General features: G+C 62.3%; 1 protein-coding gene across 3 annotated transcripts; it reads left to right on the top strand.

Moving 5' to 3' along the window:
• Positions 1-3: 3 nt before the first annotated feature.
• SBF1 (SET binding factor 1) lies at positions 4-27,949 on the top strand. Of its 3 annotated transcripts, XM_045062578.1 has the most exons (42): positions 4-220; positions 614-702; positions 6,440-6,525; positions 6,867-7,004; positions 7,239-7,397; positions 7,483-7,593; positions 8,187-8,292; positions 8,407-8,539; positions 8,616-8,724; positions 8,818-8,931; positions 9,045-9,122; positions 9,541-9,654; positions 9,732-9,860; positions 9,944-10,042; positions 10,149-10,353; positions 10,433-10,545; positions 11,915-12,064; positions 12,379-12,447; positions 12,526-12,684; positions 12,762-13,027; positions 13,121-13,293; positions 13,376-13,449; positions 13,529-13,724; positions 13,964-14,091; positions 14,564-14,742; positions 14,856-14,992; positions 15,109-15,316; positions 15,486-15,682; positions 15,846-15,983; positions 19,041-19,118; positions 19,435-19,616; positions 19,694-19,873; positions 20,146-20,247; positions 20,324-20,509; positions 20,586-20,712; positions 20,807-20,937; positions 21,008-21,238; positions 25,981-26,088; positions 26,177-26,388; positions 27,073-27,160; positions 27,267-27,398; positions 27,486-27,949. In XM_045062578.1, the coding sequence occupies exons 1-42, from the start codon at positions 111-113 to the stop codon at positions 27,582-27,584; spliced, it is 5,823 nt and encodes a 1,940-aa protein (XP_044918513.1). In that variant the 5' UTR covers positions 4-110; the 3' UTR covers positions 27,585-27,949. The 3 variants fall into 3 exon arrangements, with proteins under 3 accessions (XP_044918513.1, XP_023113431.2, XP_023113432.2); XM_023257663.2 differs by lacking the exon at positions 614-702 and having other exon boundaries at positions 22-220; XM_023257664.2 differs by lacking the exons at positions 614-702; positions 19,041-19,118 and having other exon boundaries at positions 22-220.
• Positions 27,950-27,995: the final 46 nt, after the last annotated feature.

Raw genomic sequence — 27,995 nt, 5'->3', positions numbered from 1 at the left:
CGCGGCCGGGCGGGCCGGCTGGCTGGGAAGATGGCGGCGGGAGCCCTGGCCGCCGCCGCGGAGCGGGCCCAGGGTGTCGGGGGAGCGCGGGCCAGGGCCGGGGCCGGGCCATGAGCGCGCCACCCTCGCGTCCCCGAGCCGCGGAGCCCGCCCGCGCCCCTCGCCATGGCGCGGCTCGCGGACTACTTCGTGCTGGTGGCGTTCGGGCCGCACCCGCGCGGTGAGTGCCGGGCCCGCGGCCGATGGCTGACGGCGGAGGGCCGGAGCCTGGGGACCGAGAAGGGTCAGCCGGGGCGGCGGGACAGGTGCGCCGGGGCAGTCGCGGGGACATGCGAGGCGGGCGGGCCGCGGCCGTCGCGCCAGCGCGAGGGTCGTCTGGGGCACCTGCCAGGCTGGGGACCGGGGTCAGGGAGGAGTGGCCGCCCTGAGGAGAGCAGGGCAGTGCGACATGGCGAGCCGAACCTGCCCACCGCACTCAGGGCAGAACCGGGTCAGGCGGAGCTTTGGCGTGGGCCGGGGAGGTGGGAGGGCCCTCGGCTCGGCCTCCCCTCTCCCAGTTGGGTGGGATGGGCCCTCTCTGCCTTGGCCGACCGCCGGGTGGCTCTGCCTCCAGGAGCACGGATCCTTCGCTTGCGAGCCCCTCCTCTGACCCCCAGTGCCTCTGGTCTGAAGCCTCCGCCCCGCCCGTGTGGGATGTCTCAGGTCAGGGAGGCTTGGTGGGATGCAGAAGAGGGCTGGGATTTCAGGAGTACTTCATGGAGAGGTGGTGTTTGAGCCGTAACTGGGAGAACTTCAGGAGGCGATGTGAGGAGGAGAGAGAGAAGAGCATTCCTGGCAGAAGGCCTGCGGTCCTCATGTCTGCAAGCCAAGCCCTGGGTGGGGGATCGTTGTGGTGACTGGTGCCGATGTCCAGGAGGTCCATGCCTAGGGTCACTGCCTGTGTCTGAGAGCCCTTAAGCCCAAGGGGGTAGGAGAAAACGGAGCCTGACAATGACATCAGCAACAGCCATGGAGACAGTGGCTTGGGGAGTGCGCTCCGTGTGCCAGGCCCTGCACAGCCCTTTGTGTCTGCGTGATCTCATTTCTTCCTCCGAGCAGCCCACCAAGGTTTCCTTGCTCTTCCCTTCATTCATAAGGGGAGTCAGGCGAGAGGCTGATCGCCTGGTCTGAGCCCCCACAGAGGCTAACCCAGAATGAAGCTGTGGGCTCAAATCCCAACGAGGGGACGGTGCATGTCATCAGGGGAGGCTTGTGTAGTCAGTGGGGCTTACCCTTGAGACTGAAGGTGGGGTTGAGCCCCCCAATCTGTGCTGCTTCTCATCAGCCCAGTTGCCAGTGTCATCACCCAGGACCCAGACTTTTCTCTGCTTCTTGCTGAGACTACCTGCTGGACCCCGCACACTCCAGACCTTCCTCAGTGCTCTTTTAGTCTTCGCTCCTCTTCTCTGCTCCTGTCTGTCCAAGGATCCATCCCCTGACACCCTCAGTCGTGAGCGTGTCTTCCTTCAGAGAGGGAGTTTTTGCAGGCAAGAACCAGTTGTCTTCATCTCCCAGTCTGCACGCGTCAGGCTCGCTGTCAGTGTTGTACAGGCCCACAGAGAGAGAACTGTCTGTTCCGAGGTGCATGTGGGGGGCAGTGAGGAGGCCATGCCAGCTGGAGCACAGGGGTGCATGGGATCCAGGGAAACAAAGCTGGCCAAGGGGCTGCCCCAGTGTGAGGGGCCCTGGGCTGGGTGCCAGGGCAGGAGCTACATGAACAGAGTGGACTTGGAAGCTGACAGTGCGGAGAGGGGTGTGTGAAGGGTCTGGGGAGGCAGATACTGCGGACAGAGGCCAGGTGGTGGCAGGTGAATTAGGGAGGGGAGAGGTGGCATGACAAGCTGGCTGTGACACTCGGCACCCCTGGCACCTGTGGTCTCTGATGAAGACAGGGGAGACAGCTGGAACCCATAATTCCTGCTCACCCTGAGTGTCAGGAAGGAGGGATTCCCAAGCTGTCCACTGCAGGAGGGGTGGGGGCCATGGAGCTACCTAACCACCACCTTCCGTGCGGGAGCTGGTCAGTTGCTGGCTGGCCAACCAGCCTCAGGGCCTCTGTTGGCAGGACTGGTGCATCGCTGGGAAAAATCAGCCCACAGCCTGGGACCCTGGCTGTAGACCTGAGGGCAGAGTCAGGTGGTAGGAGTACTCTTGGGGGGGGGGGGGGGGAGTCAGTGGTACCTGCTTTGCCACTTCGTAGCCCTTGACCTCAGGCCGGTCTCCCAGCTCTCTGCACCTCGGTGTTTTCATCTGGAGTTGGAATGAGTCACATAGACCTCCCAGGCTTCCACGAGCATGAGGTGGACACAAGTGTGAAGTTCCAGGAAATGATGGATGCCCAATTAATGATGAGCAGCAGGTGTGTGCGCACCCATAGGCATTGGCACAGTGGGCACTTCTGCTGGAGGTATAGGAACCTGTGTGCTGGCAGGCCCAGGACATCAGGGCAGGGATGCAGGGTCTCCTGGGTTCAGTGGCGAGGATAGGAGTGGTGGATATCTTGTCCTTGGCCTGGATCTAGACATCCCATTTGGAGTTGGTGGATGCAGGGCCTGGATGCAGGGGTCCCGCCTGAGAGAGCATCTGCTTTTATGGTTGCCACCTGGTGGATCTCTGTAAGCAGGAGGATGGGGAGGGGGCTGGACGGAACCCCTACTTTCAGAGTGCAGACCCCTCCCTTGGTGAGTCGGAGCTCCTTCACTGAGGACATGGGTTTAGCACCTGCACCCTGGGCCCAGCTCTGGGGACACTGTGGGGGCCAGACAGATGGTCCGTGCCCAGCTTCTGGCCTCGGAGGTCCCTGAGAGCGGTCAGCTGATCTCACACAGCGTGGCTAGCGCCAGGGTGTGTCTTTGGGAGCAGAAGACACTCTTGATCTGACCAGGCAGCTGGTCTACCAGGGAGGAGGGGCTGGACCCCTGCTGGTGGACCTCTCCCTGCCCCCATCCCAGCATTTGAGAAGAAGACCTTCTGTCCCATGGTCTGGCCTCTTTCAGTCCTGGCTGTGCTGAGCGGGCCACATTCCTGGGCCCCGTCTACTCTCTCCACCCATGTTCCTGCCCTCTGGAGCAGGTTGGGGCTGTTTGGAATGGCCTCAGCTGATTTCCAGCCCCCACCCTGGGAGCCAGTCTGGTCTGCCTGGGGGGAGGTTGGGGAGGACCTCTGGAGAGCCTCAGCCCCTCACACATCCTGTTGCTGTGGCCGGTGGGATGGCCTGTGTGTTGGGGTTGGGTGGGTGGAGCAGCAGGAAGGTCCTGTCCTTCCTTCACCCTCTTCCTATAGCTGAGCCAGTCCCACCCACCCGCGTGTGCTGCGGTGTGTGGAGGGACGGGTGGGGCAGCAGAGGAGGCTGCCATCCTCCCTTGCCTCTGCTCACAGCGCATGCTGGCCTGGGCCGGGCCTCCAGGCGTCGGAGCCTGGCACTGGTGACGGCCACTGCCAGCGGATGACAGAACGCGTGCTCTGTGTTCTCTTGCCCTGTGTTCAGGCCTGCAGCCCCCACACGGCTGGCTGCGGGGACATGGTTGCAAGAGGAAGTGCTTGTCCCCATCTGCGTCTCAGGGGACTTTGGTGCCCTTCCTCTTAAGGCTCCCTGAAGAGTCCCGCCCCGGGACACATGATGGTGCTTGTTGGATTAGTTCTATCCCCGAGGCCTGAGGGGATGCCCTCCCTGCTATCCCGAGGTGCAGGAAGCTTGGTGGGGCAGGGAACTCAGCCACTGCAGGTCACCTCCATGGCCACAAGGGCTCAAGTGGGTGGGGGACACTGAGAGGCATGGCAAAGTAACCCCCACCCCCCCCCTTGCCTCCTGTGCACGCCAGCAGTCGAGTTGGGGCCTGGCCCCTGATAGCACAAAGCTGAGGTGTGGGCTGGGTTGCAGGGAGGGTTGCAGAGAGAGCAGGGGTCAGGGCCTCTCCACGATGTGCCCTTCCAGGAAGGGCTTGCCTGTCCCGAAGCCCCCGGGGCTCCGAAAGCTGCCCTGCACTTCTGACCCAGGAACCTGTTTGCTTGTGGGGTGTGAGTGGGCCTGGGTGTGGGGGATGGCCGTGTAGCTGGCTGTATGTATTCAGCAAGCCCTAATTAGGCTGCGGTCTGTGCCAGGTACAGGTGTGGCCACGGACACAGGGACGCAGTTCCTTGCTTATGGAGCTCCCATCTGGCCCAGCCAGCAGGTGCATCAGGAATCACGGGGCGGTGTAGTGGAGGGAGGGAGGTCGTGGGGGTCCGACTCTAGGCCCCAGGCTCAGGCAGGGTGCAGAGAGCTTCCTGGAGGAGGGGGCACTCTTTGGGCTGAGAGCTGAAGGGCAAGTTTAGGGCCATGATGGTGCAAAGAAGGAGCTGGGGGTGGGGGGATGCTTGCTGGCATAGGCAGTTGGGACGGCTCAAGGAAAGCCTCCGGTTGGTTCTTCAGAGGGCGGAGCCCTACAAGTGGGAGTCGATGTTTCACAGGATGAACGGGGTGGGGGTGGGGGGGGTGGACAATGGCCAGTTACATTGTCTGCTTCCCTGGGGGGCGAGGCTGCTGACAGCAGCCCTCCAAAGGCTGCCTGGCCTTGGGATGGAGGCTGTGGGGCAGAGGCTGCTGTCCCCATCTGCACACACCCCCTCTTCCTTCCTCCGCCCACTGCCTCGTGGCAAGAACTGGGTGAGCCCTGGGTGCCAGCCAGGCCTGGGCCCAGATGGTGATTTGGGGCTGCGCACAAGTGAGCCCTTGGGGGAGTGGGTGGGGAGAGAAGCCGTGAGCTGGCGTGGACCTGTTGAGGGTGGCCCTTGGGAGTGGGCCTGGAGGGACCCCAAGGGGCTTTGTCTCAGTGGGCCACGTGTGTGTATGTGTGCTTTTGTGTGGGTAGGTACGGCCCAGCAGACACACCTGTCCCTCTTCCCTGCCTCCTGTTGTCTGCCGCTTCTCTTCAGAGTGTCAGGAGGGGGAGGGGAGCAGGAAACTGAGGTTTTGTGAGTCAGAGTCCCGGCCCTCCATCGCCCCACCGCCACCTCCAGCCCAACAACCAGCCTGCTGCCGACCTCCTTGGCATTGCCTCTGTGATCTGGAGGGTGGGTGGTCTCCAGAGATCGTAGCCCAGCTCCTCTGCTGTCAAGGTCCTGGGGTCTGCTCATCACTGCCCAGGGGTCCAGGCTGGTGCCCGGGCCCCTGGCTCTGCCTGTAGCTCCTGTGCACATTCAGGGTGGACTGGGCTGGCTGGTCTGGGGTGGTGGGAGAGGGGGGGCTGCATCCATCAGGCCCTCGGAGGTGTGCGTCTTGGCTTTCAGGGCCTGGGGGCAGGCCCTCAGAAGCTTCGTGCGAGTGCCGTCTCCTTCCCCGTTTGCTCCCGCTCTTCTGCTAGTGTGGGCAGTAGTGTTAAAGCCGGTCTGTGCGGGGACCTGCATGTCACGTGTGGGACATGAAGGTAGGGAGGCTTCTGTCTTAGCCTGCTTTACCCTGCTGCTGCGCTGGGTGGGGGTTGGAGGTAGAACAGAGGCCTGTGTCCCTCCTCCACTGATCTGAGGTGAGTGGCCCCCTGACACGGCCCTCATCATGCCTCTTGGTTTGGTTCTCCAGGGGTGAACAAGAGGTAGGGGCCTCTGACCCCACCAGTGTAGACTTGAGCTGGGAGTTGTGCCCAGGGCATAGAGAGGGGGAAGCAGACCTGGGCCTCCTGCCCCCAGACCTCCTCCCTGGCCCAGGGCACCCAGGGCTGCACAGGCAGGGGATAGACCCCTGCAAGTTGCTAGATCCCCAGCACTCAGGAGGGCCCTCCGTTAGTGGTGTCCTGAGACCTGGTCTCCATCCTTCCTGCCACCCCTCTCTGGGTCCTGTGCTGGGCCTGTCCGTCTCGGAGGCAGTGGTGTGAGTGGCAGTTCAGGCCTGGGTATCCTCTCCTCCGGCTCAGACAACAGGTGTGAGACCCCTGTGCCTCTTGAGTGGGCCCAGAGCTGGCAGTGAGGCGGGTGGCCACTGTCATCATGGTGCCCACTACCTAGCAGGTTGGGGGGGGGGCAGTCCTGGGGACCAGGTGTCGAAGCTGCTGGTTGGCCGTGGAACCGTCCAGAGCTGCTCTCCCCTCGATGGAGGGCTGACCTGCTGGTGGGCGGCTGGGGGTATCGACGTGTTGGGAAGGGGCTTCTGTGCCTGGCCTGGCCCAGCCCACGGCTTTCAGGACTCCACATCCCATGCCAGGGGGTTCTCTCCGTGCACTCTGGTAGCCCTGGCATCTGTGGCCGCCTGGGGGTCCTCCCGTCATAAGATATTTTTAGGGAAATGATAGGTCTGGGAGTGGAGGCTGGTCTGATGCCAGATGAAAGCCAGGGTAGTAGGATGTGTCCATCTGTGACCCTCGAGGCCCCCGACTTGGTGGGCGTGCAGGAGGTGGTGGGTGCCCTGACTGCCTGCTCCTGTCCTCAGGGAGTGGGGAAGGCCAGGGCCAGATCCTGCAGCGCTTCCCAGAGAAGGACTGGGAAGACAACCCGTTCCCCCAGGGCATCGAGCTGGTGAGTCTGGGGTGTTGAGATGGGGGTGGGCAGGCCGGCACTCATTTTCCCCGGGACTGTGAGGAGCCTGCGCAGGGCCCAGCCCCCGCCACGCATGAGGGGACATCTGAGCTGCTGCGGGGGGAGGAGGGTGGAGGTCCTGGGCTTGGCTGGCAGGGTATGTGGTGCTCACATTGTGTCATGTCGTCCTTCCCTCGTGATGGCAGAGACCACGTCCTGCGTCACAAGGTTCTCTGTGCACGCGGGGAGACCAGGGGCCGTGACTTCCTTCTGTGGGGAAGGGCGAGGTGACCCTCACTGAGGTGAGCTCACTGGTGACCCCCACCCACCCTTCCCTGCAGTTTTGCCAGCCCAGTGGGTGGCAGCTGTGTCCTGAGAGGAACCCACCAACCTTCTTTGTTGCTGTCCTCACCGACATCAACTCTGAGCGGCACTACTGCGCCTGCCTGACCTTCTGGGAGCCAGCGGAGCCCACACAGGTCATCTTGGGGGCTCTGGGGTACAGCCGCAAGGGGTTCCGGCTGTGGCCACCACCCTCTGCCTCTGTCCAAGGCTGTGTCTCCCTGTGTGTGGCAGGTCCTGGGGCCTCAACCCCACGGGAGCCGGAGTTCCCAGAGGGCTGGTCCCGTCTGAGTCACTTGTGTCCTCCCCCTGCCTCCCCCGGGCTCGTGGAACCTGCCTGAGAGCTGGGCAAACGGGGCTTCTGTCCACAGGAAGTGGTGTGCACAGAGGACACCACCGAGAGGGAGGAGGAGGCGGACGAGGGTGGCCCGGTGCAACTCTCCCCTGTGACGCCTGGCCCACCTGGCCAGCTGTTCGCACCAAAGACACTGGTGCTGGTATCTCGACTGGACCACGCGGAGGTGTTCAGGGTGAGGCGAGCACCCGGGGCTCGAGGCCGGACGCGGGGTGCCCCCGCCGGATGTGCCGCCATTCTCCAATCTGTGGTCCTTGCAGAACAGCCTGGGTCTCATTTACACCATCCACGTGGAGGGCCTGAACGTGGGCCTGGAGAACGTGATCGGGAACCTGCTCACATGCATCATCCCCCTGGCTGGGGGCTCACAGGTGGGTCTTGGGGGCAGCTGCCGTCCACCCAGAGCAATGGCCCTTCAGGTGTCCCAGGCCACGAGCATGCGGCCTGTAGGCACTTGGAGTCCTTGGGCACTTGGGCTCAGCATGGACACTGTCCTGCGTCTTGGCGCTGCCGTCACCTGTCGTCCCTTCTCGGCCCTGCCTGCTCGCCTCTGTGTCCCGTGTCTTGCCTGGCTCCCCACCTGGCATCTGTCGGTTTCTGTGTCCTCTTGCTCCTTGGGTGTGCCTGTCTCCGGATGTCCGCTTATCTCTCTGCTCCCTGGTCAGTATCCCCACGTGTGGGTGCGTCTAACTGTGTCTCTCTGCCTGTCTGTCCTGTGCAGCTGGACTCTGTTGAGGATGGAGTGGTATGGATTCTTTGTTTCTTCTGCCCACCCAGGCCCCACCCTGCCCCAGGTCAGAGGCCCTGAGGTTTCTCTGCAGCACTGCTCAGGCCGCCGGGCCAGGCGCGGCCTTTCCCTCATGTTATGCCGCCTGTCCTGGCCAGTCTCACCTCAGCCCGTGGAGCTCCGGGCTGACACGGGTCTGGTCGGAGCAGCTGAGTACTGGCCCCTCTCTTTCCACAGAGAACCATCTCTTTGGGGGCTGGCGACCGGCAGGTTATCCAGACCCCGCTCGCTGACTCGCTGCCCATCAGCCGCTGCAGCGTGGCCCTGCTCTTCCGCCAGCTGGGTGAGCCCGGGCGTCCCCAGCCTGCACAGCCCTCCCTGTCCTCTCCCTGGGGGCTGGCAGTCAGAGGTGGGGTTCTTACAGCGCCTGCCCTCCACGCCTGTGTTTTCTCTCCAGGCATCACCAACGTGCTGTCTTTGTTCTGCGCCGCACTCACCGAGCACAAGGTGCTCTTCCTGTCCCGGAGCTACCAGCGCCTCTCGGACGCCTGCCGGGGGCTCCTGGCGCTGCTCTTCCCCCTCAGATACAGGTGCCTCCGCTGCCGCCTCGCCCCCTCCCCGGCCCCAGCCCCTGGGCCCCCTGGGCTGAGCCCTGGTCTGTTGCAGCTTCACCTACGTGCCCATCCTGCCGGCACAGCTCTTGGAGGTGCTCAGCACACCCACCCCCTTCATCATCGGGGTCAACGCGGCCTTCCAGGCAGAGACCCAAGAGCTGGTGAGGCCTGTGGCTTGTGCCTGCCTCTCCGTTCCCGGCCCTGCTGACTGGCTACGGGCCCCTGACCGTTCGCTTGCTCCCTTTGGTCCCCAGCTGGATGTGATCGTCGCTGATCTCGATGGAGGGACGGTGACTGTCCCCGAGTGTGTGCACATTCCACCCCTGCCGGAGCCCCTGCAGAGCCAGACACACAGCGTGCTGAGCATGGTGAGGCGGGACCGGTGGCTTCGGGGAAGCTGAGGTGGGGTCGCTTGGCAGTAAGGGGACCGCAGAGCCCGGGGCTGGTGTGCAGCGGACCCCGCTCCCGTCTGCTGCTGCAGGTCCTGGACCCGGAGCTGGAGCTGGCAGACCTCGCCTTCCCACCGCCCTCAGCCAACGCTTCTTCCCTGAAGATGCAGGTGGGGGTCACTGCGGCTCCAGTGCGGGGGGGGGGGGGGCCCACGCTAAGCCTGCAGCCTCTCCTCAGGTCTGCTGCCACCGATGGCCAGCGGGCAGGGCCAACCAAGCACCCTGTGCAGCCACCCCTTCTGGGCCGGTGGCAGGGGGCCGCTGGCGGGGGCTGTGTGTGTGTGAGTCCTCGAGGGGCCTGTGCGGGAGCGGCTGTCGACACTGGGTCTTAGAGGAGTCGCCGTGGCTTTGTGTGAAGGAAGGGTGGAGGGGCAGGAGGGGGCAGAGGTGCCTGGGAGGCCTGGGCATGGCGTGGATAGGCGTGTTTGGTGCGCAGAGGTGGAACCTGGGGTGGGTAGAGGGCTGCCGCATGCTGGGGCTGGGGTGGGCCTGCGGCCTAGAGCTCACCTGCACTCACCTGTGCCCCAGGACAAGGAACTGCGTGCCGTCTTTCTACGGCTCTTTGCTCAGCTCCTGCAGGGCTATCGTTGGTGTCTGCACATGGTCCGCATCCACCCGGAGCCTGTCATCCGCTTTCATAAGGTGGGCCACGGGAGGGGGAGGGGTGGAGGCAGGCAGGAAGTCAGTGCTGAGGGACTGACCCCCTGGTGTGCCCCTAGGCAGCCTTCCTGGGCCAGCGAGGGCTGGTGGAGGATGACTTCCTGATGAAGGTGCTGGAGGGCATGGCCTTTGCAGGCTTCGTGTCGGAGCGTGGGGTCCCTTACCGTCCTACGGACCTGTTTGATGAGGTGTGCCCCTGCCCCGGTGGGAGGAGCTCCCACCACCAGCTCCCTGCCTTGCCCGGCCTTCCTGACCCTGCCTCCTCCCCCAGCTGGTGGCTCATGAGGTGGCACGGATGCGGGCGGATGAGAACCACCCCCAGCGCGTCCTGCGTCACGTCAAAGAACTGGCGGAGCAGCTTTACAAGAATGTACGGCGGGTGGCACGGGGCGGGTGGGGTGGTGGACCAGCCTAGCTAGGTCATCGCGCCTCCTGGCGTCAGGCCGCCTGCCCACGCCTGCCCGTGTCCCCCCCAGGAGAACCCATATCCCGCCGTGGCTATGCACAAGGTACAGAAGCCGGGGGAGGCCAGCCACCTGCGGCGGGCGCCCCGCCCCTTCCCCCGGCTGGATGAAGGCGTGGTGCAGTGGATCGTGGACCAGGCCACGGCCAAGATGCAGGGCGCACCCCCGGCCGTGAAGGCTGAAAGGAGGACCACTGTGCCCTCGGGGCCTCCCATGAGTGCGTAATGGGGAGGGGGCCCCTAGCGTGGCCCAGGGTGGGCACGAGGGCAGAGGTGAATGCAGCTTCTGCTCCCCAGCCGCCATACTGGAGCGGAGCAGCGGGCTCCACGGCAACAGCGCACGGCGGCTGGAGGTGGTTCGAAACTGCATCTCTTACGTGTTCGAGGGGAAGATGCTGGAGGCCAAGAAGGTGAGGACGGCTGGGGGCGGGGAGCCCCGGCGGAGAGCGCTGAGCCTGGGTCAGTCCACCTGCTGGCAGCCGGCAGGGGCCGGGCGGGCAGAAGGGGAGGAGGGGCAGGGGGACACCGGGCCTCAGGCTCCTTCCTTAGTGCAGCTGGACAGAGCCCGCCGAGGCGGCTCGCAAGACGGACCTTTCATCTCTTAGACGTCGGAACACGCGAGAGGTTTCTGCTGCTGGGTTCCTTCATCCTTCGTGAAAAGAGTGCAGGCCCACACAAGGCGTTGTTTTTTGTTTTTTTTTTTTTAATTGGTAAAAACTGCCCTCTGTGGTGTTTGTCAACACCTTGGGTTTCATGACAGCCAGTTTGAATGTGTCTTTTGTTCACAGCGGCACAGTCTCCTGTGAGGGGCCTACAGGGTCTCTAGTTGTTCTACAAAGAAAAATAATAAGGGGCGCCGGGGTGGCTCAGTTGGTTGAGCGTCCAACTCGATTTCAGCTCAGGTCGTGATCTCATGGTTTATGGGATCGAGTCCTGCCTTGGTCTCTGTGCTGACAGCATGGAGCCTGCTTGGGGTGCTCTCTGTCTCTCTCTCTCTCTCTCTCTCTCTCTCTCTCTCTCTCTCTCTCCCCCCCCCTCTCTGCCTCTCCCCCTCTCCCTCCCTCCCTCCCTCCCTCCCTCTCTCTCTCTCTCCCTCCCTCTCCCTTTCCCTCTCCCTCTCCCCCTCTCTCTCCCTCTCCCCCTCCCCCTCCCTTTCCCTCTCCCTCTCCCTCTCTCCCTCCCTCTCTCCCTCTCCCTCTCCCTCTCCCTCTCTCTCCCTCTCCCTCTCTCTCCATCTTCCCCTCTCTATCTCCCTCTCTTTCTCCCTCTCTCTCAAAAATAAACTTAAAAAAAAAAAATAATAATTAGAGAACAAGAATGTGACCCTTTGTGGCCTGCCTCGTGCTGAGCCGGCCACCAGCTCTGCATTAGGCTTGTGCTATTTGGACACTGAGGCCTGGCCGACAGAGGGGCCACAGATGTGGCAGCCGGTGCGTGCTGGAGCTCAGGGCCAAGGGGCCTCCTTGGCACATCTGTACACTGGCTTGTGAACACGTGGTGTCTCCATCTTCATGGGCTTTCGTGTGTGTGGAGGGCTGGGTCTGCTTGACGTGTTAGTCTCTACTGGGCAGGGAACTCCCAGAGTCTGGACACACCTGACCTGGACAGCTTCCAGAGCTCCTCTGTGCTTAGAGCCTGGGCTCTGGCCCTCCAGGTGCCCACTGCCCTCCCCTCCCGGACTCTGTGCCCTGTGCCTCCCCCCCCCCTTCCTCCAGGGCACAGTTGGACGTGTGCCCTCATCGGCTCGTGCCCCCAACCCCCATGCTCCCGTGTCCCCAGCTACTTCCAGCTGTGCTGAGGGCTCTGAAAGGGCGCGCGGCCCGCCGCTGCCTCACCCAGGAGCTGCACCTGCACGTGCAACAGAACCGGGCGGTCCTGGACCACCAGCAGTTTGACTTCGTTGTCCGAATGATGAACTGCTGCCTGCAGGTGAGGCCGGGCCTCCCCCCTGCTGGCCATATGGCCAGAAGGGTCAGGCCAGGCAGGGCTCCCCATTCTACCTGTAAGGATACCTCTCTTGGCAACGTTGACAGCTGGGGAGATCCTGGTCTGCGGTGGGGATGGCGGCCGGGGGAGAGAACTGTTATTGGAGGGGGTCTCCTGCCCCGAGCCCCTGGGCAGCCTCTGGGGAGCCGGTGCAGACGGACCGGGGACAGTGGTAGGAGTTGCTGCTTGGGCGGAAGTGCCAGTCGGGACACAGTAGGTGTTGGGGGGTGGTTCCAGCGGGCTCACGGCTCTTGCAGGACTGTACCTCCCTGGACGAGCACGGCATCGCGGCCGCCCTGCTGCCCCTGGTCACGGCCTTCTGCCGGGTGAGTGCCGGGGCAGCCCCGGGGGTCCTTCCGCTGCCCCTCCTGCTGTGCCTGATGTCCCCCGCCCGGCCCCTGCAGAAGCTGAGCCCGGGAGTGACCCAGTTCGCATACAGCTGCGTGCAGGAGCACGTGGTGTGGAGCACACCGCAGTTCTGGGAGGCCATGTTCTACGGGGACGTGCAGACCCACATCCGGGCCCTCTACCTGGAGCCCGCCGAGGACCGAGACCACCTGCAGGTGCGCGGGGACCCCTGGGCCTGGGGCGTGAGGGCCGGCCCGGCCTGGTCCTGGCTCACCTGCGGGTGCCGCGGCAGGGTGGGGAGCTGTCTGCACGGGAGGACGAGCGCTCTGCCCTGGACGTGGCATCTGAGCAGCGGCGCCTGTGGCCGACCCTGAGCCGCGAGAAGCAGCAGGAGCTGGTGCAGAAGGAGGAGAGCACGGTGTTCAGCCAGGCCATCCACTACGCCAACCGCATGAGCTACCTGCTGCTGCCCCTGGACAGCAGCAAGAGCCGCCTGCTGCGGGAGCGCGCGGGGCTGGGCGACCTGGAGAGTGCCAGCAACAGCCTGGTCACCAACAGGTGCGGCCGGGGCTCTGTGGGCCTTGCGGGGGGGGGGTGGGGGGGGGCTCGGTGGGGTGGGCCTATGCCCACCTCGCCCCCTCCCTGGCCTAGCATGGCGGGCAGCGTGGCGGAGAGCTACGACACAGAAAGCGGCTTTGAGGACGCGGAGACCTGCGACGTGGCCGGGGCCGTGGTCCGCTTCATCAACCGCTTTGTGGACAAGGTCTGCACAGAGAGTGGGGTCACCAGCGACCACCTCAAGGGGCTGCATGTCATGGTGCCAGGTATGGGGGGTCTGGGTGTGGGAACACTCCCCTCAGCCGAGCAGACGTGGGGGCCCAGGGCGTGAAAACCGCTCTCTCCCAGACATCGTCCAGATGCACATTGAGACCCTGGAGGCCGTGCACCGCGAGAGCAAGAGGCTGCCCCCCATCCAGAAGGTGAGTGGGGGCCGGGCAGGGCTGCGGCACCGGGGCCTGGGCCGTGTCCTGAGGCGCCGCCACCCTTGTCCCTGAGCAGCCCAAACTGCTGCGGCCACGCCTGCTGCCCGGCGAGGAGTGTGTGCTGGACGGCCTGCGTGTCTACCTGCTGCCAGATGGGCGTGAGGAGGGTGCGGGGGGCAGCGGGGGAGGCCCCGCTCTGCTCCCGGCCGAGGGCGCCGTCTTCCTTACCACGTACCGGGTCATCTTCACGGGGATGCCCACCGACCCCCTGGGTGAGCCTTTGGACGCTTTGTCTGTCCCCGGCCTCCCTTCCCTCGCTCCCTTCCCCACCCGGGGCCCGGGGGTGAGTGAACAGGACTTCTCCTGCCTCTCTCTTTCCCGTTCTCAGGGGTGCAGGGTCCCCGCACAAGATAGGTCATTGCCCCTCTCCCACCTGCCCGGGACCCCCCCATAGTTCTGGTACCCCAAGACTCTGTGATCCCCTCCCCCTGACTGCCCGGCCTGTGATAAGTCGGGGAACAGGTGGTGGTCCGCTCCTTCCCGGTGGCCGCGCTGACCAAGGAGAAGCGCATCAGCGTGCAGACCCCTGTGGACCAGCTCCTGCAGGACGGGCTGCAGCTGCGTTCCTGCACATTCCAGGTGCGGGGGTACTGGGGAGGGGCAGGGCCCCCGGCTCGTGGCTCTCACTGTGTGGCAGGCAGCTAAGCCCTCAGGCTCGTCCGTTGAGCTGGATGTCTCCTGCGGCGTTTGTGGTTTCTGTGTCTATGCGCAAGTTGCTGTGCTTTGGCTCGGGGCCGTCTGCCTGTGTGACGTGCTGGCCTTTGGGGCTCTTCTGTTTGTTTTGCGGGGCCCTGGCCCTCGAGTCTGCGTCTGGCACGTGCGCTGTGTGCCCCGCACCACTGAAACCTAAGCAAATGACCGTCACGCGTGGCGAAGGACCAGGTTCCTCAGCCTCGCGGCCGCAGACACCATAATAAGCGGCCCCTGCGCATCCTGCTGTCCCTCAGGCACGTCCTGCTGTCCCTCAGGAGGATGCCCCTGCCAGGCTTCCGGGCGTGCACGGCTTCCCGGGGAGGCCGCCCGGACCTCTGAGGGCCTTTGTCTGTTGCAGCTGCTAAAGATGGCCTTCGACGAGGAGGTGGGGTCCGACAGCGCCGAGCTCTTCCGCAAGCAGCTGCACAAGCTGCGGTACCCGCCAGACATCAGGGGCACCTTTGCCTTCACCCTGGGCTCTGCCCACACGCCGGGCCGGCCGCCCCGCGCCACCAAGGACAAGGGCCCTTCCCTCAGGTGTGGAGCTGGGCCCCAAGGCCGGGGCACCCGCCCCTCCCAGAAGCACCGTGGGCGTGTCCCCTTGTCCCTTCCGTTCACCTCTGCTGACCCCTGTGCCCGCCCGCCCCCAGAACCCTGTCCCGGAACCTCGTGAAGAATGCCAAGAGGACCATCGGACGGCAGTACGTCACTCGGAAGAAGTACAACCCCCCGAGCTGGGAGCAGCGGGGCCAGCCACCTCCTGATGACCAGGAGGACGAGATCTCAGGTGGCAGCACGGGAAGCCCCAGGTGGTCTGGGCGAAGACCCCCCCCCCCCCCACGCGGAGGGCTGGGGCCTGGGCGGTCTGTGGGTGACTTCCCCCGTGTGCCTGGCCTGCCCCAGTGTCGGAGGAGCTGGAGCCCAGCACGCTGACCCCTTCCTCGGCCCTGAAGCCCTCGGATCGCATGACCATGAGCAGCCTGGTGGAGCGGGCGTGCTGCCGGGACTACCAGCGTCTGGGGCTGGGCACGCTGAGCAGTAGCCTGAGCCGAGCCAAGTCCGAGCCTTTCCGGATCTCCCCGGTCAACCGCATGTACGCCATCTGCCGCAGGTGAGCACGCGCTGTGCAGCCACGCCGTGGCTCCTGTCCGGAAGAGGCACGTGGAGGCGGAAGGCAGAGGGCGCGGGCAGGGGTGGCCCCTAGGAGGCCGTGGGACTGCGGGCCCCTGGCGGAGCATCCAGGGCTGGCCTGCCACCCTCACAAGTCTGACTCCTCGCAGCTACCCGGGGCTGCTGATCGTCCCCCAGAGCGTCCAGGACAACGCCCTGCAGCGAGTCTCCCGCTGCTACCGCCAGAACCGGTTCCCCGTGGTGTGCTGGCGCAGCGGGCGCTCCAAGGCCGTGCTGCTGCGCTCCGGGGGCCTGCACGGCAAGGGTGTCGTTGGCCTGTTCAAGGCCCAGAACGCGCCCTCTCCAGGTATCCACTCCCCCGCTGTGCGTGCCTGCGTGTGTGTGTGTGTGTGTGTGTGTGTGTGTGTGTGTGTGTGTGCGCGCGCGCGCGCGCGTGCCTGCGTGTGGCTGGGCCCTCCACCCCGCCCCGCCCTGCCTGGCTCCAGCTCCTCCTCCTCCTCCTCCCACAGGCCAGTCCCAGGCGGACTCGGGCAGCTTAGAGCAGGAGAAGTACCTGCAGGCCGTGGTCAGCTCCATGCCCCGCTACGCAGACTCGTCAGGGCGCAATACCCTCAGCGGCTTCTCCTCCACCCACGTGGGCAGCCACGGTGAGGGGTGCCTGAAGGTGGGAGGGCTTCCGGGAGATTTTGTGGTGGCACTGATGAAAGGTGGGCCGGCCAGGGGGCAGAGTGTTTGGGGCATGGGGTCAGGTGACTGTCCTGACCCTACTCGGACTGCTCCTCTCTCCTGCCTTGGCCGAGCTCCGTGTCTTTCCTGCCCGTGGCCTGCCTCCAGGGTCTCCAGGTCACGGGACACCGCGCTTGAACCCCCCGTCTGGTCCCTCCTCCTCATTTGTCCTGTCCACCACCATCCCCCCCCCCCCGTCACTGTGGCTGATCCCTTTATCCTGTCCCTCCCTGCGGTCCCGCGTCCCCCCCCCCCCCCCCGGCTGTCACCGTGGCCCACCCTTTGTCAAAGCTGTCTGACTGCTTTATACCTTTCTTATCTGTCCTGGCTCCTTGAGCCTTGTCTGCTAGTCTCCCTGTCCCTGTCCCGACCATAGGCACCCTCAACATCCGCCCCCTGGACTCACTGCCTCCCGGTGGATCCAGGCCTTAGGACCCGGCCTGCCCTTTGTCCTGTGTGGCAGGGTCTTGCTGTCACAGTGCGCAGCAGAGGCACCAGGCCTGGGGGGTTGGGGCACAGGCTCGGGGGCCACCAGTGGACCCTGCCTCTCACCAATGGGCATCGGGGCACCGGTGTGGGGTGGCCCCAGAGATGCTCAGTGATGCAAGAGCACGTGCTGCTGCTCATGGGGTCTGTGGCCCCTGGAGAGGGCCAGTCTGACCTCCTGGGGACAGGCGGGGACCTTGCTGGGGAGGTGAGTCATGTTTGTGTTGGGTTCTAGAAGAGGCTTTCAGATGGGAGAGCACACTGATGGGGGCCTGGAGGGCACGTGGCCCCCATTCTGTAAGGGGAGGAGGGTGTGTCAGAACAGAGGCGGTCTCGTCCTCCAGGGCCCTTGCTCCACGGCAGTCACTTCGGTATGCCGCTTGCCCCTTAGCTGACCCCGTCTGCCTCTCCCTGACCCCATCCTCCCCCTCATCTCCCCCACCCCCTCCAGCCCATCACCCCTGTCTGACCTGACCTTCCCCCTTTTCCCCTATCCCGTCTCCTCCATGTGCCCCCATCCTCTGCTGCCCCTGTCTCCTTGCCCCGACTGATCCCATGAGCCCATCTCCCCCGTCCTTCTGCCTGGATCCCTACGGATGCCGTGGCCCGGTCTGCCTCACCCTCTCGGTCTGGCTGATAGACACTGGGGCTCCTTGAGGGTTAGTCCTTGGACCCAGGACTCCAGCCATCACTGTCCAGACCAGGCTGAGTGTCTGTGCTTGGGGCCTGGCCCTGGATCCGTGAGGCTCCCTGTGCTGGCCTGGCCCTCAGCAGATGTGCTGACGGTGTCCACCTGGGAGGCCTGGTTGCCATGCCTGGCTTGATGCCACACCTGGAGCTGTCCTGGCTGTCGTGTGTTGAGAGGTGGTGGATGACACACGTGCGGGTCACTTGGCACGCCTGCCTAACCTCCCCCCCATCCCTATTCTCGTGCTCCTCTGCATTCTTTGCTGTTGCCCCAACTCCAGATGCACTGGGGTGTACGGGTGGGTTTTGGGGGCTGGTGGCACCACCCGTGGGTGGAACCTTCTGGAAGTGTACACATCCTGCTGATTCTTCCTGCTGTGCCCACTCCAAGGGGCCTCACAGTGGCCCTCCCACCCCTTCCTGTGGCAAGAGGGTCTCCAGAACACACGAGGGCCTTCGCCTCTCCCTGTCGAGGCCTGAGGAGGGTCCCCGCGCAGCATCGCTCTGCACATCACTGCTTTTGTCATCTGAGCACCAGCCTCTGTCCCTGTGTGGTCTTGGCTCCCACTACAGGGTGTTTTGCCCTCCAGCGACGTCTGTTGTGACCACTTGCTGGGCCCTGGGGCCAAGCGGGCCTGGAACAGGGGTGGCCAGGGTGCCCTTGTGGTCACTTACAGGGAGGGTCAGCCTTGGTGTCCACCGTTCTCCAGGGGCAGTCCTTGCCCCTCTCTTGTTTCTGTGCTGGGAACTTTCCTCTCTGTAGCTAAAGTGCTTTTTGGTTTTCTAAACACAAAAGTCCTTCATCAAGTAGGTTTTATGGTTTCACCATTGTCCTGCCTTCTGCCTTCTCCAGCCGTTGTGAGTAGCACCCACAGGTGGCACCCTCCCCCCGATTCTCTGTCCCCAGTGCCTGTGTCTTCCCCTAATGTTGCCTGGGTATCTTTGTCCCCAAAGCCCACTGGTGCTGCCTTCTGGTGTCCCCCTGAGTTCAGAGAATGGGTCCTCTCCCTCATTGCTCAGGGGCGTGCAGAGCCTCAGCTGTCTGTGGGCTCCAGTCCAGGCTGTGTCCGTGTCACGAGGGACACCCTGCGTCCTTCCTGCGAGCGCCATTCCTCCTGCCTGTGGTGTGGCAGCTGGTGTCATGCTTGTCTGTGGCGACTGCCATGGTGGGTACGGATGGTGCCCGGCTGCCCTCAGCGGAGGTGGGTCGGCCTGGAATGGGGCAGGGAGCAGGCTTTGGGGCCCAGGGCACCGTGGAGCTTCCTCATCTGGGCTCCCTGTGCCCCCTGGCCGGGCCATCCCAGCCTATAAGCCTGGGGCCTGGCTCTCGGGCAGGTGGCACTACTGAGCATGCGCCGCCCCTGGGGCTCAGGCCTGCCTCTGTCCTTGGATGAACTGGCCTCCATGGCTCTGGGCTGGGAGCTCCGAGGCTCCAGGCCTCCTCCTCTCTAGGCTGGGCTTTATGGGCTCCTCCTGCTGGTGTGTGTTGTGAGCAGCTCTGGCCAGTGCCTGTGGGGGCCGAGGGTACAGGGATGGGCTGTGGACGAGACACTGGAAGGAGAGCCCAGGGATCCCACCTCTCTTCTGATCCTACCTGCCACTGGGCCCTGTGCTCCCTGGCCTGTCCCTGAGGGCCAAGAGAGCTCAGAGGACCTTGGCATCGGCCCTCGCTATCTCTGGGGCCTTCGGGGGTCCTGGTGGGAACCCAGCCCTCTAGCTGGTCCCTTCAGACCACAGGCCCTTCATGCTGGGCACACCCTCAGGCCTGGGGTCAGGCCTGAGCCTTTTCTCTGCTGTGCCCCCAGTGCCCAGCCCCAGAGCCAGGGTCACCACGCTGTCCAACCCCATGGCGGCCTCGGCCTCCAGACGGACCACTCCCCGAGGTACCGTACTGGCCACACAGGCTGGCTCCCCCACACCTGGCACTGATGACCCCCGTGTGACTGAGCAGTCGTGGGCACTAACGTCCCCCCACATCTGGCACTAACAGCCCCTGTGACCGATCAGCATAACCCAGCCCTCCTTAGCCCAGGGCACTAACAGCCTGAGGCCCCGAGTCCCACCCCAGCACTTGACCCTAACACAAGCACAGGTCCATCTGGGGTCCCGTCGGCCTCCCCTGCCGTGCCTGGGGAGCTCAGCCTCAGGTTAAGTGGTGCTCCAGGCCCACTCAGGCACTCATCTGGTTTCTTTGCACAGGTAAATGGGGCAGTGTCCGGGCCAGTGGGCGCAGCGGCGGGCTCGGCGTTGATGTGGGCTCCCGGCTGGCAGGCAGAGACATGCTGACCCCTCCCCAGGCTAATGGGGCCCCCCCTGACCCAGGCTTTCTGCGGCCTCAGCGTGCAGCCCTCTACATCATTGGGGACAAAGCCCAGCTCAAGGTGACCGGGGTGGAGGCACAGGGCCAGGCAGGGGCACAGGGCCCCGGGCGCATCTCACCATAGCTGGCCTTCTTCAGGGCGTGCGGCCAGATCCCTTGCAGCAGTGGGAGCTGGTGCCCATCGAGGTGTTTGAGGCACGGCAGGTGAAGGCCAGCTTCAAAAAGCTGCTGAAGGCATGTGTCCCCGGCTGCCCTGCCGCCGAGCCCGGCCCTGCCTCCTTCCTGCGCTCGCTGGAGGACTCGGAGTGGTTGACCCAGGTCTGTGAGCCCTGCCCCCGCTGTGGCCGGGGTCGGGGGGGTGGGGGTGGCGTGGGGGTGCCTGTTCATCCAGAGCCAAGGGCAGATGGGGTTTGGCTTGCTCTTCTGACGGTGTTGGGCCCTGGGAGAGGGTGATGGACACGTCCCACCGGGATGGTGGTGCTGTCTGCTGGAGGGAGGCCACGGGGGGCTGGGCACCTCCAGGACAGGGAGTGTCTCTCAGGCCTGCGCGTGGGCCTCGGGAGGTGCTGAGGGGCCGCCCGTCCGTGCAGATCCACAAGCTGCTGCAGGTCTCGGTGCTGGTGGTGGAGCTCCTCGACTCGGGCTCCTCCGTCCTGGTGAGCCTGGAGGACGGCTGGGACATCACCACCCAGGTGCGTTTTGGGCGCCGGGGCCAGCTGGGACCAGGTCCCCCGGACGGACGCCCTCCTGACAGGCCGGTGCCGGCAGGTGGTGTCTCTGGTGCAGCTGCTGTCAGATCCCTTCTACCGCACCCTGGAGGGCTTCCGCCTGCTGGTGGAGAAGGAGTGGCTGTCGTTCGGCCATCGCTTCAGCCACCGCGGGGCCCACACCCTGGCTGGGCAGAGCAGCGGCCTCACGCCCGTCTTCCTGCAGTTCCTGGACTGCGTGCACCAGGTAAGCGGGTGGCCGTGTGTGGGCGCCACGCCTGCCGGCCCCTGGCGCCTGACCCCTGACCCATCGCCTCACGCAGGTCTACCTGCAGTTCCCCATGGAGTTCGAGTTCAGCCCCTTCTACCTCAAGTTCCTTGGCTACCACCACGCGTCCCGCCGCTTCAGGACCTTTCTGCTCGATTCGGACTACGAGCGCATCGAGCTGGGTATGGGGCAGGGCTGGGCCTCGGGGCGCGGTTGGGCGGCTGGGCGGCTGGGGCTGGCCTGGTGGGCGGCCGGGGCTCAGCGCTGCCCCTGCAGGGCTGCTGTACGAGGAGAAGGGAGAGCGCAGGGGCCAGCAGGCGTGCAGGTCCGTGTGGGAGTACGTGGACCGGCTGAGCAAGAGGACGCCTGTGTTCTACAACTACATGTATGCGCCTGAGGACACAGAGGTGAGCCGGCGTCTGGTCGGGGCGGGTGGGCGCCTTCTAGCCCAGCTCCTCACTCCGGACCCACCCCCAGGTCCTGCGGCCCTACAGCAACGTGTCCAACCTGAAGGTGTGGGACTTCTACACCGAGGAGACGCTGGCCGAGGGCCCGCCCTATGACTGGGAGCTGGCCCAGGGGCCCCCTGAGCCCCCAGAAGAAGAGCGGCCCGATGGGGGAGCTCCCCAGAGCAGGCGTCGTGTGGTGTGGCCCTGCTACGACAGCCGCCCCCGAGCCCAGCCAGATGCCATCTCGCGCCTCCTGGAGGTGTGTGCAGCCCCCTGCCCTCCCCCCACCCCACACTGGGTCGTGTTTGCAGGCACTGATGTCCAGTGGCCATGGTCCGGGACTCCTGGGTCTCAGGGCACAGCTTCTTTGCTCTGGGCCCAGGCGCTGTCCCTGATCACCTGTGCAGTCGACCCTCAGGGACCACGGGTTTTCCCAGGGACCATTCCTGCCCTCCCTCAGACTGCTGCGCCTGTTCCCTGGGCGCACCTGGCTGTTGGCCACACCCAGGCCCAGCCTGCCCCACGCACCCCAGTGCGAGCGGTTCTTTTGGCTTCTCTCTGGCCCTGTGGGCCTGGAAGCTTGGGGTTGACGTTTAGGGTCTCTCTCGCCTTCCCTCTGCTGTTCTCTGCTGTTGGGCCTCAGGAGTCAGGATCCCCCCAGGGCAGAGGCGCCCTGGGAGAGGGAAGAGAGCCCTGTGAGATAGTCTGTGGGGCTGTGGGTGTGAGGCCTGAGGTGTGACAGCGGGTGGCATCCAGCTGCCAGAGTGCTCCTCGGCGGGCCTCACACCCAGGACACAGGATCTGCATTCCGTTCCCGTCCACTGGCTGTGTAGCTCTGGGCAGGGGGGAGGGTTACCTAAGCACTTCGGAGCTGGTTTCATTCTGGGAAGAGGATGTCGACTCCTGGCCGTCGGGGAGACGGTGAGGTGTGAACAAAGTAACGTATGTCAGTCCAGCACCCGGCCTGGCCTAAAGGCACCTGTCACCTGGGGTTTGCGGGAACACAGGGTCATGGTTTAGTGGACAGAGGCGACCCACAAGCACAGAGAGCAGAAGAGACCCTCTTTATCTCTGGCGACACTCGTGGTCTTGGAACCTGATGCGAATCGTGCTTAACTTCCTTACAACCAGCGTCGTGTGGCCTGTCATCGTCTATACTTTTAATTCTGACTGGTCTGTGTCTTTATGTTTAAGCTCAGTGTCTTGTACTCAGCGTGCGGTGTTATTTTTATCCAATCTGACAGTTTATTGAAATTTAAAATTTTTTTTTTCAACGTTTATTTATTTTTGGGACAGAGAGAGACAGAGCATGAACGGGGGAGGGGCAGAGAGAGGGGGAGACACAGAATCAGAAACAGGCTCCAGGCTCCCAGCCATCAGCCCAGAACCTGACGCGGGGCTCGAATTCGCGGACCACGAGATCGTGACCTGGCTGAAGTCGGACGCTTAACCGACTGCACCACCCAGGCGCCCCTGAAATTTTTAGTATCTTTACACAGCTATTGACATATTTGGGTTGAGGCCCAACTTCTTCTTTTTTTTTTTTTTTTTTTTTTTTTTTTTTTTTTTTTTAAGTAATCTCCACACCTGATGTGGGGCTTGAACTCCTGCTGTTTTTTCCCTCGTAACAATTGATCATTTTACAGTATTCGGCCACCTCCTGTGCTCCGCTTTTGAGCTGTACCTCCCTGTGTTCGTTTTCGTGGCCGTCAGCGTCCGCAGGTACAGTCTGTCTTGGGTTGGCTGTGCCGCCTTCTACACGGGACATACAGGAGTGCCGCCCGCTCACCCCCTTCTGTCCTCACGTGTTTTTCTTTTGCACATGATGGAAGCACATGGTGCATACTGTGTTTTATGTAGTCAACTTTGTTTTGAAAAAAATTAGAAAATGAGGAAAAAGCCTTCTGTATTTGCTATTTGCAGTGTCGATCTGACCTGGTTTCATTTCTCTTCAGCCCAAAGAACTTCGGGCATTTCTGGTGACGCGGGTCTGCCGGTGATAGGTCCCTCAACTTCTGTTTACCTGGAAACGTCTGTGTTGTGTCTCTGTTTTGAAAGTTTCCAATGTACTTTATTTCTTCAGTCACGCCGTATTTCAACAGGTGCGCGGTGCTTTTACTTGGCATCATTTACAGGTTGGTTCTGCAACAATCCAGTATCCCGCCAGCTGGGACAGTTACTGATCCCTCCACTCCTGTGGTTCCGTCCCTCTCTATCTGGTTGCCATATGCACCCGCACGGCAGAGCGGCTGCACTAGCTGACGCCGAATTACCACATTTGCCATGGAGCCAGCTGTCCATTTCTGCTGGCTCTGCCTTGCCATTGTCTGCCGGACGCTTTGACCTTGGAGACAACTTAGTGCGCTTTTGGCCAAAGAAGGGAGAGAGACATGGAGAAGCTGAGGCCAGATCTGCGGCAAGTGGCAGCCCAGCCTAGCAGAGAGCTCGGAGAAGCGAAATGGGTTTTGGCTCTGGGCCTGTTGTGTCCTTATTTTTTTATGAGGTTTTCTTTATTTATCTCTACGTCCAGCACGGGCCTCAAACTCACAACCCCCAGATCGAGTTGTGTGCTCCTCTGCTTGAGCCAGCTGGAAGCCCCTCATTTGGGGTTTTTCTGTGCATCCTGCTTGGAGCTCTTTCAGCTTTTTAGATCTGTGTGGGATGATAGTTTTCATCAAATTTAATGCATTTTAGGCTATTCTTTTTTTTTTTTTTTTAATTATTTTTGAGAGAGAGGGAGAGACAGAGACCGTGTGAGCAGGGGAGGGTCAGACAGAGAGGGAGACACAGAATCCGAAGCAGGTTCCAGGCTCCGAGCTGTTAGCACAGAGCCCAACGCAGGGCTCGAACCCATGAACTGCAGAGATCATGACCTGAGCCAAAGTCGGACGCCTCAGCCACCCAGGCGCCTCAAGACTATTATTTCTTTAAAAAGTTTTTTCTGCACCATGTCTCCCTCCTTTCCTCTGGGACTTGATTGTCCCATTGGCCCCTGAAGCTGTGTTTTGTTTTTTCCCTCTGATTTTTTTTGTCTTTGCTACTCATTTTGGATGATTTCCACAACCCTACCTTCAAGTTCACTGCTCTTTTCTAACGTTTAGTATCTACTTACATTTAATATTCACTTAATGAATTTTTCATTTTAGATATTTTCAGCCCCAGAATTTCTATTTGCTTCTTTTTTTAAATCTAGTTTCTATTCCCTGTAGAGATTCTCGTCTGCTCAACCATTGTGTCCATCTTTTACTATACATCTTAAACATATTTATAACAACTGTTTTGAATTTCTTACGTGGTAATTCCAGTACCTGTTTCTTTTCTGGGTCTGTTTCTTTCAACTTTTCACCTATTTCACCTAACTATTTCACCTAACTATTGAGGCAGGACCTCATTTTCCTGCCTTTTTGTCTAATAATTTTTTTTGTAAATTTTTTGTAATTGGGGATTCTGCATTGTTGAGGATCGGGATTATGTGGTCTTCCTTTAAAGCGTCTCGAGTTTTATTCTTGCACTCAGTTAATGAACTTGTGGGTCACTTAGATCTTTTTTTCAAGGGTTGTTCTTCGGCTTTATTAGGGCAGTTCTAGAGAAGCTTGCCTCCTAGAGTTAGAGGAGGCCGACTCAAGACATGGCCTCTCCAGGGTTTCAGTTAAAGGTTTGGGATCTTCAGCGAGGGTATCCGCTCTGGCTGTTGGGAATCCCCGGCATCTTCCTGCAGGTTGTGTAACCTCCAGAGTTTGGATTTAGCTCACAGCTTCCTATAGCTGCTCTCTGCCGGGCCTTGTGACACCTTGCCTGGCACCTGACAGTCTACTTTGGCCAAAGGCTCCAGGAGGCCTCTGGATTTCTAGGGTTCCTGCTCTGTGTGCCACTCCTTCCCCTCTCACATGCCACCCTGTAGACCCATGTGTGTCAGCATCCCCAAGCCCCACATCCCTGCCTCCTTAGCTCAGGACTCAGGACGCAGTGCTCTGCTTGGGCTCCACCTCCCGGCATTCTGGCCAGGCAAAGAGCTAGAAGATTATAGGGCTCCCTGGTGTGGTCCCAACCCAGGGTTTCAGTGCTACACTGCTGACTGTCCAACATCTGTAAACAACTTCCTGTTCTTGTCCAGTTCTGTAGCTGCTCATGGCAGGAGGATTAACCAAGGACGGAGTCACTGTGTCGTGGCTGAAAATGTTGTCACCTGGCAATGACATTCTTGCTCTTTTGAAGAGAACATAGCTTTTTTTTTTTCTGGCTGGTTTTGGGATTTTCTTTTTGCTTTTTAGCCATTTTTCTCTAATATCGAGGAGTGTGTGTGTGTGCAGCTTATCTTGTTTGGGGTTTGTAGTGCTTGATTATGTTGCTTGTTGCCTCTTGCTAGTTTTGCAGAAATAGCTTTTGTTGTCTCCAAATAATTGTTTTAATTTTTATTTTTTTAAATGTTTATTTTTGAGAGAGAGATTGATTGGCGGGGGGGGGGGGGGGGGGGGGGGGTTGGCTCCCAAGCAGGCTCCAAGGCTCCACACTGTCTGCTGCACAGAGCCTGCCGTGGGGCTTGAATTTATGAACCATGAGATCATGACCTGATTCGAAATCAGGAGTTGAATGCTCAACTGACTGAGCCACCCAGGTGCGCCCAAATCATGGTTTTTGCCCATCCCCCTACCCTTAACCCACTTAGTGCTCCAGTCTGTCACTTCACTTTCCTGTTTGCCATGATTATGTCTTTTCATGTTTCAGTCTGGATTTTTTTTTGATTTTTTTTTTAATGTTTGTTTATTATTGACAGAGGCAGAGCATGAGTTGGGGGAGGGGCAGGGAGAGAGGGAGACACAGAATCTGAAACAGGCTCCAGGCTCTGAGCTGCCAGCACACAGCCCGACGTGGGGCTCGAACTCACGGACAGCGAGATCATGACCCGAGCTGAAGTCGGATGCTCAACCGACTGAGCCACCCAGGCGCCCCCAGTCTGGATATTTTCTTCTGAATAATTTTAGTTCTCCAACTCTCCCCCAGGAGCTACAGCGGCTGGAGACAGAGCTGGGGCGACCCCCTGAACGCTGGAAGGACACCTGGGACCGGGTGAAGGCTGCACAGCGCCTGGAAGGCCGGCCAGATGGACGTGTGAGTGGGCGTGGGTGGCCAGGGTGAGCTTGCCGTCAGGAGGAGTGGAGGCCACCGGCCCTGACACAGGCCCTCTTCCTGCCCCCAGGGCACCCCCAGCTCCCTGCTGGTGTCCAGCGTGCCCCACCACCGCCGCTCGCTAGGTGTGTACCTGCAGGAGGGGCCTGTGGGCTCCACTCTGAGCCTCAGCCTGGACAGCGACCAGAGCAGCGGCTCAACAGCATCCGGCTCCCGGCAGGCCGCCCGCCGCAGCACCAGCACCTTGTACAGCCAGTTCCAGACAGCTGAGAGTGAGAACAGGTGTGAGCACACCTCCCACCTCCCGCGTCAGCGTGGGGTCCTCTGCGCTGGGGGCTCTGGGTGCTGGACAGCTCTCAGATTGGGGGTGGGTGCCCCTGGGGAACTTTAGCCCTTTCTTAGGTGGATCGGGGCGGGGGGGGGGGGGGGTGACGTAACAGTGGCCGAGCACAAGCTGACAGTTGCTAGGGAAAAGCGGGAGGGCTTAGAAGGGGTTTGGGCCATAGAACCAGTCAGTGAGCACAGCTGAGCCATGGTGGCTGCAGAGGGGCAGCAGCTCTGGGGTACCTGTGAGGGCAGGCAAAGTACCGGGTGAGGTTGGGGCCTGGCAGACCGCATCCTACTTTCCAGGCCTGGAGAGGGGGCCCTGTTGCTACAGTTACCTCCCCAGACCTGCCTGCTACATGTGGGGCTGCTGCTCTGAGGTCCTGATGCGGGACCCTCTCTGGTGTCGGTCATGCCAGAGGTGAGGGGTGGGGGGCTGCTTTTCCATCTCCTTACTAGGAACAAACCCAAGGCTGCTTCGTGGCCTTCCTGGCCAGTCCAGCCTTGGGGCTCTTTGGGGGCAGGAGCCTTGGTCTTGCTTCTGGGGCTGGTCTGGTTCGAGGGTTGGGGTGGGAACTGCTAGGGTCTGGGCTTGTCCAGGCCCTGACGGCCAGCCAGTCCCTGGTTCTGCTGTGAATTCAGGTCCTACGAGGGTACCCTGTACAAGAAGGGGGCCTTCATGAAGCCCTGGAAGGCCCGCTGGTTCGTTCTGGACAAGACCAAGCACCAGGTGAGTGGTCGGTGGGCTGGAGCGGGGCGGAAAGAGGTTAGCAGTTCGGGAGAGGGAGGGGCTGTGCCCTGACTTCCTGCTCTCCCCACCCCACCCCACCCCTCAGCTCCGCTACTATGACCACCGTGTGGATACGGAGTGCAAGGGTGTCATCGATCTGGCCGAAGTGGAAGCAGTGGCTCCTGGCACTCCTACCATGGGGGCCCCCAAGACCGTGGACGAGAAAGCCTTCTTTGACGTGAGCTGTGGCCAGGGCCCAGGGATGGCGGGGGGCGGGGTGCTCTGTGGGGGTGGGACTGTGGAGTCAGCAACCCGCCATCCCCAGGTGAAGACGACGCGTCGCGTTTACAACTTCTGTGCCCAGGACGTGCCCTCAGCCCAGCAGTGGGTGGACCAGATCCAGAGCTGCCTGTCAGATGCCTGAGCCCAGCTCTGCCCCGGCTGCTCTGCGTCCAGTCGTTAGAGACCACTAGGGGTGGGCAGGGCCCCCCGGCCATGTTTACAGCCCCCACCCTCGACAGTATTGAGGTCCCGCCCCCAAACTTATGTGTACAGTCCCTGCCAGCTCCCGCCCCCTGCCCGCCCCCGCCCACCTGGCCAGCTCTAACTTATTTTGGAGTTATGGGTGAGCGCCGGCCGGGAGGCGGCCATGGTACAGCCCTCGCGGCGGGCCTGTAAATAGACCGCTCCTGCCCAGCCCCCTCTGCCCGTCAGCGTGCTGGTCCCAGCTGGCCAACCGCAGGCACCCTGTTCCTAGAACCAGAGTCTATAAAGAGAGAACTAACAACACCACATGCCTGTGTGTCCTCGCCCTGCCCAGAGCACCGCCACCTGC

Source organism: Felis catus, chromosome B4 (assembly GCF_018350175.1).
Source record: "Felis catus isolate Fca126 chromosome B4, F.catus_Fca126_mat1.0, whole genome shotgun sequence".
NCBI classification, from domain to species: Eukaryota; Metazoa; Chordata; class Mammalia; order Carnivora; family Felidae; genus Felis; species Felis catus.
Note: the sequence above shows the minus strand (reverse complement) of the source record. Positions and strands in the feature narration are given on the sequence as shown.